The following is a 12715-nucleotide window of genomic DNA, read 5'->3' on the forward strand; positions in this document are numbered from 1 at the left end:
GGCAGCACATAACTGGAAACAAAAACAAAACCAAGCAGCTAGAAAATAAATTAAAAATTAATACTTTGTACTTTGATTTGCATACTCAGGACTTTTTTTTAAAAAAAATTAAAAGGCACACCTAGATGTGTCCTGAGAAGCTGCTTTACTTCCAGTGCGCTTGGGGAAGAATCCAACACTGGAAGTCCACTCTTGCACTCATGCAACAGGATTTCACCTTCCTCTCTTCCTCCTGCAGCTTCCCTCTGAGCCCCCACAATCTGCTCCAGAGGAAGGTGAAGTCCCATTGTGCAGCGTTGAATACAACCCTTGGTGTATATTAAAATTATACTGTCAGTAGTCTGTATTTGCTGTTTTCAGGTCCACTGAGAACTGTGTATCCAACTTTGAATGTAAGGATTTGTTGGAAGTTGGGACTTATTTATATCTATTGCAGTGGGCTTGACAAGGCTATTGGGGGCAGTGCAGCCTTGACTTCTAATAAAAGGAAGCAGGACAGGAGGATGACTGAAGCTAATAAGACTTTATCAGAATGTGTTCTGTTCCTTTGATAGAATTTATTTTGACGTTAACATTGCTCCTTTACATTATATATTCTTGCAGAAAGTGCTTGGAATTAGAGGTAGAACTGGGCATTTGTACTCTGGAGAGCTATTTTTTCCCTCTTGGAGAAGGTGGTCATGAAGGCTATTGATTTTCATAGTAAAACACAAAGCTTGAGCCCCTGCTTTGTGAGACTTTCCAAAATGTGAAGGAAAGATATTCAGTTGGCTATGATTTAAGTGAAATTGCCTCTTTGTTTAGAGCTGCAATCACTTTTCAGTTTTCATAAATTGAGCTTAGAGCAAGATCGCCAAGGTATATTTGCAGTTGATTCTGAAATTGATAGTACATTGCTAGAATGTGAGTTTGGAAAGAAATAGTACAACAGATGAAACTGTTAGAATAATGCATGCACAAAAGTGGAATTGGGATATGATAGGTTAGATTGGCTTTCCTAATGGTTTGCCCCCCTATACCTCATTTGTAAGAATGCTTGTAAAGTATTGTAGTGTCCTGCCCAGAGTTTGACACAGGAGTTGGAGGCAAGTCTGGCAATAATTCTTGCTTTATTAGAGTCACCGTTACATCACAGGCAGTGCATCTCATAGGCCTTGCTAGACTAACTCACTACTGGTGCTAACCATGCTAACTAAGCATCCTCTGCAGCATATGGAGTAAGTTGACTCAGCACCCCAATCAAGGGGCGCCGCCTTAAGTAGGAAAGGTCTTCGCTCGTAATCTCTGACTCCTTTGAAGACTCTCCCTCTGACCGAACCGCTTCTCGCATCATCTCGTGCCGGGTGAAGGGGGGCGAGCCTCTGCCTGCTCATCGGACAGTACAGGCTCACTAGGTGCCGGCTCAACTTCAGGGGGCAGGGAGCGAGTTGGCGGGGAAACATTTGAAGGTCCAAGCGCGGCATCCTGGGAGGGTTGGAGTTGGCGCATGTGAGAGATTGCTCCCCAACGGCTCTGGCAGCGCGCTTGCAGGTGGCAAGATGCTATCAGGTGGAACAGGCTCTAAGCCGCCTGAGGGAGTGTCCAGAGAGATTGAAGGGTTGCTAACACTGCCCCCTCCCTCCAGGCTCTCAGAAGTCTCTTCTTCCTCTGCCCACCTGCTCTGAGGCATTTGGAGTAACTGGGGCTCAACATGTAGTAGGATGATCATCCCATTTTAACAGAGGAAGCTCTTTTACATGTATTTTTTTATACAAGTAGGTCGTCGCATCCTGCTTTGAATTATTTGTCAGCTGTTAATTTTCTCTATATATGTGTAAATACATTTTATATGCCCTATATTCTTAATATTGTAAGCTGCCTTGAGTGCAGGAAAGGCAGGATAGAAATGTTTCTGTGTATACATATATGGCTGTGCATTTCTGTGAATTAAATTAGTATTTATGGTGCTTCTCATGACTTCATAACCTCTCATTACTAAAGTGAGGATGTTCACCTTAGCAATACTGATCAAATGCAAACCCAGAGTTATTGAGGTAACAATACAGTATAAAACATTCTAATAGAATGGCTCAGTCATGTGGATCCAGAGAGTCCAGCCTTGAGATAGGTTTTAAAAATGGAGGGGATGAAAAACGTAACCACAGCCTTAAATCCCTAATTGCCCATTACACAATCCACTACTGTCCCCTTGTAATTTTGTGCCCCCACCCCCATGAGCATGAATGTGGATGGGGTTGTGATGAGAACGAGCATGGGATAATAACTTGGTAGAAGCAGCCACTGATGTACTACTGCCTTATTGAAGAACCAGTTGTAACTGGCACTAATCATAAGTCTAACTGCTGCAATGTCCTTGAGTGGATTGATCTCCAAATCCCATCGGAGAAAAGAAAACCTCCTCTTACATCTTGACTATCATATTTGTGTCAACTAATAAAGAACTATTCTCTCTAAACATCGCTACAGAGCTAACCTGCATACTTCAATAGCAAAAGGAGTGCAGGATCTGCAGCTGAGCATTGCTTTATCTTTACACTGAGAAGTTGCTGGTTTTTTTTCTGAGACATTGCCCAAGACTTGTGTTTTGAAAGATTCTTGTATAGAATTTACGTGTTAGGATTAACTCATAATGTCACTTGAGATATCTTTTTGGCTTGCTCTGTTTGTTTTGCAAAGTTATACATAAAGTGGTGAACTAATGTTTTGAAAATTTCCAAATCTGAAGAGGTTTGAGCAGCAGCCCAGAAATTGTAATGCTAAAGGCTGTGTTTCATGATTATTTACAGGAAAAAAAATGTATTTGTTATGAAAGCCTAAAATAAGTTATTTCCAGGTCACTGCAGTTGCCCAGCAGGTTCTTAGATATCTGGATGCTTTTCAGATCTTACAGGAAAAAAACATGGTTAATCCATGGGCAAATACAAAGATCTGTATGTCGTGTTACGCATAGAGGACCTCAGGTTTCCAAATCGTCTGACTATGACAAAAACTACAGAGAATGGCCTCAGTGGCACATTGATTCTAATGCAGCTAGCTTTTCCTGTTGAACTTAAAGGTCTGTTTGTAGTCTCAATCTGCATACATAGTATAATTTACTAAAGCACATTATCTCCCCCCCCAAAAATCATGGGAACTATAGTTTAAGGGTGCTGGGAATTGCAGCTCTGTGAAGGGTAAACTATAGTTCCCAGGATTCTTTGGGGGAGGCAGTGTGTGTTAAGTGTATGGTGTGTACACAGCCTCAGTACTAAGCTCTTGCGCAGATGAAATTTACTTTGGAATAATACATGTACCTCATGATAAAATTGGAATTTTGCTAATAACTCTATTCAGGTCTCGTTTATACAATTAATACTTTGAGAAAGCCATCACATTGGTTATCAGACTTGCCCACTTTGATTCTTGTGCACTGTACTTTTAAGAAAAGTTCAAGCTTTTTTTTTTTTTTTTGAGTTCTGCTGAGGTTGTGTATCTAGTTCTTGGAATTGTATACTTTTTTGTTCTCTCATGGCATCTGTGATGTTTACGTGCCAGCAAGCCTGCTCACACATGTCCTTTGTTCAATTTAAGAACCATATCTACTGTATGTGGTTCCTTGGCCTCCTTAGGCTGACCATGTGGTTTTTGTTTGGGAATCAGTTGCTCAGCCCCCGATCCAATAATCAGCTTTGACAGTATTGATTTATCTGTTTGGAGGATGGAGTAGCAGAGTTCACCTCCCCCTAAAGGTTGATTTTGTCAGAGTTGATCTGATTGTCTCATATAATCAAGGATAGATTGGGCCAGGACCGTATGTATAGCAGTTTACTGCTGAATGCATGCCTCTTGGGATTGGGGCTTTTAGAGATAATTTCTGCCCTTTTCTGTTCTTGTTGTGAACTGTTCAACTTCTTTTTAATCTATAGTATTTCTGAACATCAAAATACAGGGTTGTATTCAACACAATACTAAGGAGATTGTGTCAGGTCAGCAGAAATGCTTATGCTGATGGAACAATCTCCCCTCTCCTCCCCCTATGTACTGTTCTGGGGTTCTCCTGATCCTCTGGAGCAGATTTGAAGGGGTGGAGGAGAAGGGGAGAAAGTTCCACTGCGCTAGAGGAAATCCTTGGGCTATCTTCTGCTTTGTTGTTGTTGTTGTTATGTGCCTTCAAGTATCTTCTGCTAGTGCAACGATATAGTTGAATATGGCCCATAATGAATTGTTCATACCATCTTAAGCATTCACTTCATCTTAGTTGTTTGCTCTCTTGACTTCTAGTAGTTTTCTCTTTTATGGGAGGATTGCTTTGAAAGTTTGAGCAATCATGTGTATTTGCATTGTCTCTTAAAGAAACCAACCAGGTTTGTTTTGATTTTTTTTCCAGAGCTGCATATTTTTAGAGACATCAGATCATTATTTATTTCAAATTTATAATACTCCCTCAAAAGGAGCCTAGGTTGGTTCATAACAATAACATTACAAAAACAACATTTCAAGCAACGCTCGTAACATATTAGAGCCAGTTAATACCAGCAGTGTAAAAACTTCATAAAAGCCTGGAGAAACAGAAAGATCTTAACATATTTCCTGAATGCATATAAAGAAGGAGATAGCTTGATTTCTATTAGAAGAGAGTTCCGTAGCCAGGTTGCTGCCGCTAACCGTTCCTTGGGCCCCTGTTTGTCATGCTACTCCTACTGATGGGACCATGAGCAGGGCCTCTCCCCCAGACTGCAAATGTTGGGTTGGAAAATATTGGTAAGGTGCTCATTTAGGTACTTAGGTCTCAAGTCATTTGGGGCTTTTTAAACCCACACCACTCCTGTTCTCCCAATTGTGGGTATGAACACCTGAAACTGAAATAACCCTATGAATGTGCACATGAACTTTATCTATTTATTTGGGTATCTTGCCTTAAGTTTTATTGCTGTACTTAAACCTGAGAAACCTCTGTTGGACTTCATACCATGCTAAATAATTTATTTAGAAATGTTTATCCTCCCTTTCTCAGATTTGCAAGATGCTTATTCAATAAATAATGCATCATAATGCAAATGAGTTCTTACTCTAAATTAGCGCTTTGAAACTCTTCACATTACACTGAGCATTCCCAGTAGATCGCTGTGAGAGCTCTCTTGCTACCTTTGTTTAATGCTCTGTGAAGGCCTCCAGGGAATGACGTTTGTTTCTTTGTTTAAAATATTTCTATCTCGCCCTTCTACCCTATAATAGGGCACTCAGGGCGGCTTACAATAAAATCAAACATGTACATAATAAAACTGTACACAATAAAAATCACAAAGACATTAAAATAAATTAAAATACATAAAATGCAATTAAAATACATAAAATAATATATATACATATACACACACATGCACACATATATGCATATATAGGGAGCAGTACTGAAGGGACTACTGAAGTAAAAATTAACATAGAAGGCATAAAATCAGTGTCAGGCTCTACCTTCAGTCCTTGCAGTTTGCCAGTTATATTTGAATATCTCCTGATTTAATGGGAGTTAGAAATGCATCAGACTATGCATCGTTATTACTAAATGATGCATGTTTTCCTCCATATTCCTTCTCAGTGCTGTTGCCTGGAAGCAGCCACCCACAAGACACCTTCTGGTTAAGGTGGAGCTATGCTGGTGGATTAGCAGGGTGGGCAGAGTCAGAGCAGCTGCTCAGGCTTCAGCGGCTGGAAGAGAACTAAGCTGATCTCATTTCCCTCAACTGCCAGGCCATGACAGTTGAAATGGCCAGTGGATTATTTAAAAAAATATGCAATTTGCCTTTACAGAGACATCTGCCTACTGGCCTGTACTCCAGTACGGAGGGATGCATGTCTGCTTGTATGTGTTGACAGTTGTAACATATTTTAAAACATCTTTGAAGGGAAATGGTTTACGCTACTGACTGTGAATGGAGCAACTCTTCTCTGTAAAGGCCCCTCAGTGCCTTTTTTGTTATCTTGTCAAACGTCTCTTGAAGATATTAATGGTAGGGTGGTTCATATGGGCAGTGGCATTCCCAAAGTCACAATGGCTTTATTTGTTCAGTCTTTCCTGCTAATTGCCTCAACAATCGTATATTTAATAAAAATATTCATCCCATTTCATTATATCTCCAACCTAAATGATACTCCATATTAATGGACAACCTCAATAGTATGAAGAAAAAAAATAGAAATGAGCCTTGAAACAATTAAGACATGTTTTCAGGAAATGATATAATTCCTTACAGGCATGTTCGGAACTGGGGGCAAAGCAAAGAAATGCATTTGTACTTGAAAGCAGACTGAAGAACAGAGATCTAGTGCCTTTTTAATGGCAAAATATGCATCCCACCTACTTCCATCCCAAGACTCTTGGGTGGAGTACCATTCTGATAGTTCTCTTGTTAGCAAGGAAGCAGTATAAGACCTGAGGTCAGCCCCCAGCCAGCATGGCCAAAGGTTGGGGATGATAGGATCTTTACTTGATTAGATGGATGATAGATGGATAGATGGATAGATGGATGATAGATGGATGATGGATGGATGATAGATGGATGATGGATGGATGATGGATGGATGATGGATGGATGATGGATGGATGATGGATGGATGATGGATGGATGATGGATGGATGATGGATGGATGATGGATGGATGATGGATGGATGATGGATGGATGATGGATGGATGATGGATGATGGATGGATGATGGATGGATGATGGATGGATGATGGATGGATGATGGATGATGGATGGATGATGGATGGATGATGGATGGATGATGGATGATGGATGATGGATGATGGATGGATGATGGATGGATGATGGATGATGGATGGATGATGGATGATGGATGATAGAAGATAGATAGATGATAGAAGATAGATAGATGATAGAAGATAGATAGATGATAGAAGATAGATAGATGATAGAAGATAGATAGATGATAGAAGATAGATAGATGATAGAAGATAGATAGATGATAGAAGATAGATAGATGATAGAAGATAGATAGATAGATCGATTGGGCTGCTTTTCACAAAAGATGTAGTCCCAGCACAAAATAAGACACAGTTGTAGTCCACCAACATTTGAAAGGCCACAGGTTAGCATCCCCTCCCCCTAGATCTATTGGATCATGAAGCAAAATACTCCCATGGACTCTATCGTGTCTTTGAAGTTTCAATTGTAATGTCTTTATGCTGACCTTGCCTATTGTTGGCTAGTACTACACTGATTTTACTATTTTGATTATGGCCTGCTTCGCACAACACATTCACCGCAGCTACAGTTAACTATGGTTTAATGTGAACAAGCAGGGTTCTGGTGCACAGTGCTGAAATTGCAGGTGCTTCCCTCCTCTCTCACTCCTGCTGCTCCTGCACTGCCATGAAACAAGCCATGGTCTGGCTTGTCATGTTGTCCGAACCCAGAACTGTTGTTGCTCTCCAAAGAACTGTGAGTAGTAATCCAAGAACAAACAAGCTGCTTAATTGTATTAAGCTATCATTTATTTTAACTATGGTTTGTTTAATGTGATTTTTGAACGGGGTCTACAGAAGACAAAGTATTGTGTTTGAACAGCACCAGTGACCCCTGTGCTTATGTGGCTGAGCAACAGTATTAGGAAGTTTTTTTAAAAACATCACCCAATGTTCAGAAGATGGGTGCTCTCTAAAAAGCTAGATATATAGATTGGCTATAAAAAAATATATAGAGCACAACCAACTCTACTTAGGAGGCAAGGGTGTCTGTTTTTGACTGTACTCAGTTACTGATACCTTTTACTTTGCAGGTATCTGCATGTTGCCAAATCAGTAGACCACTAGATGGAGCAGAAACTATAGCTCTTAGATGGCCAGTACATAGGAATAGCTACATTATACAACTGGGGACTAAAATGAAATGAAGCAGAAATACCAGTCTGTGAACTCCCCTTGCTCGGTTCCTGTGTTTAGTAGCTAAGGTGTGGGGAGAGTGGCTTGAAGTGGACATGATTGGAATATAGCCATTCAAGGATATAAACTCTACAGGAAGAATAGAAGCCACAGAAAAGGAGGAGGAGTAGCGTTATACATCAAAGGCAAATACACCTCTATGGAAATCCAACAGAGCGAACAAAGGGGTCCGGTAGAGACCATTTGGGTAAAAATAAATGGAGAAACAAATAAAACCGACATGGTAGTAGGTGTCTACTACAGACCCCCTGGCCAAGAAGAGGTGGTAGACGAGGCCTTTCTCAAACAAATCTCTGAAATCTCAAGGAGGCAAGAAGTAGTAGTGATGGGGGAGTTCAACTACCCGGATATCTGCTGGGAGACAAACTCTGCGAAGCACAAAGCCTCCAACAAATTCCTGATGGGCCTTGCTGATAATTTCCTCTTTCAAAAAGTAGAAGAAGGAACAAGGGGATCGGCAATCCTGGACCTGATCTTAACTAACAGGGATGAATTGGTCATGGGAATTAAAGCGGTCGGTACCTTGGGGGAAAGTGACCACGTAATGCTGGAATTCGTGATTCTGAGGAAAGCCAAAGAAGAATATAGTCAAACATGGACCTTGGATTTCAGGAAAGCCGATTTTAGCAAGCTCAGGGAAATGATGCGTAGGATCCCGTGGCTAGATAGACTAAAGAAAAAAGGAGCCCAAGAAGCGTGGGAGTTCATGAAGAACGTATTACAAAAAGCGCAATCGCAAACAATTCCAAAGAGAAAGAAAGACGGAAGACATCGGAAAAAGCCAATGTGGCTACACGGAAGACTGGTGGAGGAGGTAAAAGTAAAAAAGAGCATGTATAAAGAATGGAAGGAAGGACGCATCACCAAGGAAGAGTACCGACGAGCGGCTCGGGCTTGCAGGAATAGCGTAAGGAAAGCTAAAACCCAGAATTAGCTGAGGCTGGCGAGGGAAGCGAGGAACCACAAAAAGGGGGTTTTCAGATATGTTCGAAGCAAGAGAAAGACCAAGGAAACGGTGGGACTGCTGCTCAATGAGGATGGCAAAATGTTGACAGATAACAAGGAAAAGGCAGAACTGCTGAACGCCTATTTTGCCTCCGTTTTCTCCCAAAAAGGGAACAGTGTGCAACCTTGCATCGGTAGCAATCTCGGGAAGGGGTGGGGATTGCAGTTCGAGATTGATAAGGAGATAGGAAATACCTAGTTAACCTAAAGGAGTTCAAATCTCCAGGCCCTGATGAATTGCATCCCAGAGTATTGAAGGAACTTGCGGATGTGCTCTCGGAACCTCTTGCCATCATCTTTGAGAAATCCTGGAGAACGGGAGAGGTGCCGGAGGATTGGATACGGGCAAACGTCGTCCTGCTCTTTAAAAAGGGTAAAAAAGAAGATCTGGGGAATTACAGGCCGGTCAGTCTGACTTCAATACCGGGAAAGATATTAGAACGGATAATAAAAGAGTCCATTGGCAACTATCTAGATGACAATGCTGTGATTAGTAGGAGCCAGCATGGGTTTGTCAAGAAAAAATCCTGTCAAACTAATCTCATCTCTTTTTTTGATCGGGTCACTAGCTTAGTAGATGGTGGAAATGCTGTAGATGTCATCTATCTAGATTTCAGCAAGGCGTTTGACAAAGTCCCCCATGACCTTTTGATTAGCAAACTCGTCAAATGCGGACTACATGGAAATACTGTCAGGTGGATTCACAACTGGTTGGAAAACCGTACTCAAAGAGTGGTCGTCGGTGGCTCTGCTTTGGACTGGAGGGAGGTCTCCAGTGGAGTGCCACAGGGTTCTGTCCTGGGGCCGATACTCTTCAACATTTTTATCAGTGACTTAGATGATGGGGTGGAGGGAAGCCTTATGAAGTTTGCGGATGATACGAAACTGGGAGAGATAGCTAACACAATGGAAGACAGGAATAAAATCCAAAGGGACCTGGATAGACTAGAAAATTGGGCTGACATTAATAAAATGACATTCAATAAAGACAAATGCAGGATTCTGCATTTAGGCCACAAAAACAAAATGCACGGGTACAGGATGGGAAATACCCGGCTTAGCAGTAGTGCGTGTGAGAAGGACCTTGGAATTGTAGTGGATCGCAAGTTGAACATGACCCAGCAGTGTGATGCTGCGGCAAAAAAGGCAAACACGGTTTTGGGCTGCATAAACAGAGCTATAGTTTCCAGGTCGAGGGAAGTAATAGTCCCACTATATTCTGCATTGGTCAGGCCTCATCTGGAATACTGCGTTCAGTTCTGGGCGCCTCATTTTAAGAAAGATATAGACAAGTTAGAGCGGGTTCAGAAGAGGGTGACGAGGATGATAGCCGGTATGGAGAACAAGTCTTATGAGGAAAGGTTGAAGGAACTTGGCATGTTCAGTCTGGTGAAGAGAAGGCTGAGGGGTGACATGATTACACTCTTTAAGTACCTGAAGGGCTGTCACATAGAGGAGGGTACAGATTTGTTCTCTGCTGCCCCAGAGGGTAGGACTAGGTCTAATGGTTTTAAGTTGCAGGAACGTAGATTCAGATTGGACATTAGAAGGAACTTCTTGACAGTAAGGGCAGTTCGGCAATGGAACCGACTGCCTCGGGAGGTGGTGGGATCCCCTTCGCTGGATGTCTTCAAGCAGAGGCTGGACAGCTATCTGCGGGAGATGCTCTAGCTGTGGATTTCCTGCTGTGAGCAGGGGGTTGGACTCGATGGCCTACAAGGCCCCTTCCAACTCTATGATTCTATGTATTAATGCTTGCAAATTTACTTCACTTGATGATAAGGCCCTATTTAAAGTATACACCTGTTAGAGTTTATATATATATAATATATATTTAATATATATTAAATATATATATTTAAATGATTACTATTTTCTGGAGAAAGTGCACATGGTAGTTTAATATGTTAGTATAGCAGAGATGGACATAGTATGTTATTTCCCCATGCCCCATATAGGGACCTAGGAGCCTGGGCACAAGGTAGAGTTTTTCCTAAATACATCTTAACAGTTTTATGCAATCCATGCTGACCTCTCTTATTTGATTTAGCAAAATCAAATAAAGGCTTTAAAATTAGGAATATTAGGTGATGGTGGTACTATAGTGTCAGACAAACTTGGTTCAGTCCATCCTACTTTCTCTTAACTTTTTTTCCTGTTAATATGTGTCGTCTGTTAATGCTATGTTCTTGTAATGCATTGATTGGATTGCCTTTGCAGGACCTCTTGTCTTCTTTCATAAGCTTCAGTACTGGGAATGCACTTTTAGCATTACAAGATCTCTGATGGCAGAACAGTCAGGCACAGCTCTGGGATTAGCTTGCTCACTTGTTAAAGGCAAAAGGGCAGGGCTTGTATGTAAGGCTTTAGTGAGCACAATTCCTTGATTTTTGTCAGGCAGCTTGGGCTGCTTCAAGAGCAATAGAGATTGGATTAGGACCTGAGAATTTGGGATTTGGTTTGTTGTTCCCTCCAAATGCCCTGGGCTATAGCCTGACCTGCTCAATGCTTACTTGAGGAAAAAATACGACAAAGAGCAACAGCTTCCTAAAAACAGAGCAGAATTGGTTTGATTTGTGGAAACTGGAGCTAATGTAAATGGGCTGTTATTGTTGGCAATAAGTCTGGTTTTGAGTGAATTAATTATCTTTTTTCAGTTAGCAGACTGGAAGAGAGGGAAGCAGAATTGAAGAAAGAATACAACGCTCTTCATTCAAGACACACAGAGGTAGGTAACTAGATATTCCTTTGAGCTGTGCTTTGAGAGGGCAGTTGTGCCTTGGGGACTTGGTGGTATGGGCATCAAAATAGTTTCTACCGTACTAGTGTTTGCTGAGGGGTTGTCAAAGATTTTCCCCCTGAGCTTTTGGTTGGTTTGTCATTGTGTCCTTTAAACTCCATTATATTAAATTGTAGGGTAGAACCAGATATGATATTGGCCACATGCATGATTCTCACCGGACATTTGCTGAGATGACATGAGGGAGGGAGGAGGAGCACTTGCAGAGCCAGATTGGCTGGCTATAGGGGAAGGGTGCCTAATTCCTCTGCGCCTACAGATGCTCTCCTGGGGAGAGGGAAATAACTTAAAACTTCCTTGGGGACTTCAGACAGGGAAGGAGATGCACATGCAGAAAAGGGTTTCTTCCATGCAAATGCCTCCTGATCCCCTCTATTAGTATGTCAAGGTAATTCCAAGTCTCCTGCATGATATGTGGTTGTGTCCTTAATTGCTCTGATGGCAAAGGCAATCTCCTGGGCTGCCGGACAGAGGGGGGGAGGGGGAGCCAGAGGCAGAGACATGGTCACTTCTCTCACCATATTAGCGGTAAAGCAATTGACGGAGGAATAGAGGAGTGGTGGAGAGGAGGGTGAGGGCAGTGGATGGCTCTGGAGAACTATATACACACCGGGTGGGCAAGCACTGGCAGCTGAATGGCAGTATCGGCTGGTGAGGCAAGCACGGCAAAGAATGTGTGTGCAAATTTGCAGCTCCCTCAGTTCCTGCCACCTGGGACAGCTGCCTCACTTTGCCTAATGATAGAGCTGGTCTTGCTTTGCAAATATAAAGACAATAGATTATTATCTTCCTCTTTAAGACCTTGGGCACTGATGAGACTTGGCTGCATGACCTTGCCCTGTCTAGTGTACGGTGCAATACAGCTGCATCACAAAACCTCATCTGCCTGCCTTATACCGATTGTAGTGCTTGGGTTTGGAATATGACTGAAGCGCTTCTCCTGTTATATCCAATTCTGTGCTGCAAGAAGG

The 12715-nt window shown here is 42.0% G+C and overlaps 1 protein-coding gene across 4 annotated transcripts in view; it reads left to right on the forward strand.

The window, feature by feature from the left end:
• SPAG9 (sperm associated antigen 9) overlaps positions 1 to 12715 on the forward strand; it is a 150358-nt gene that overhangs the window by 16274 nt on the left and 121369 nt on the right. For all 4 annotated transcript variants that reach the window (XM_061615999.1, XM_061616000.1, XM_061616001.1 and 1 more), the window contains exon 3: positions 11602 to 11672. In XM_061615999.1, the coding sequence (XP_061471983.1) occupies positions 11602 to 11672 (71 nt within the window). The remainder of the gene's footprint in view (positions 1 to 11601; positions 11673 to 12715) is intronic.

Source organism: Rhineura floridana, chromosome 3, assembly GCF_030035675.1.
Source record: "Rhineura floridana isolate rRhiFlo1 chromosome 3, rRhiFlo1.hap2, whole genome shotgun sequence".
NCBI lineage: Eukaryota > Metazoa > Chordata > Lepidosauria > Squamata > Rhineuridae > Rhineura > Rhineura floridana.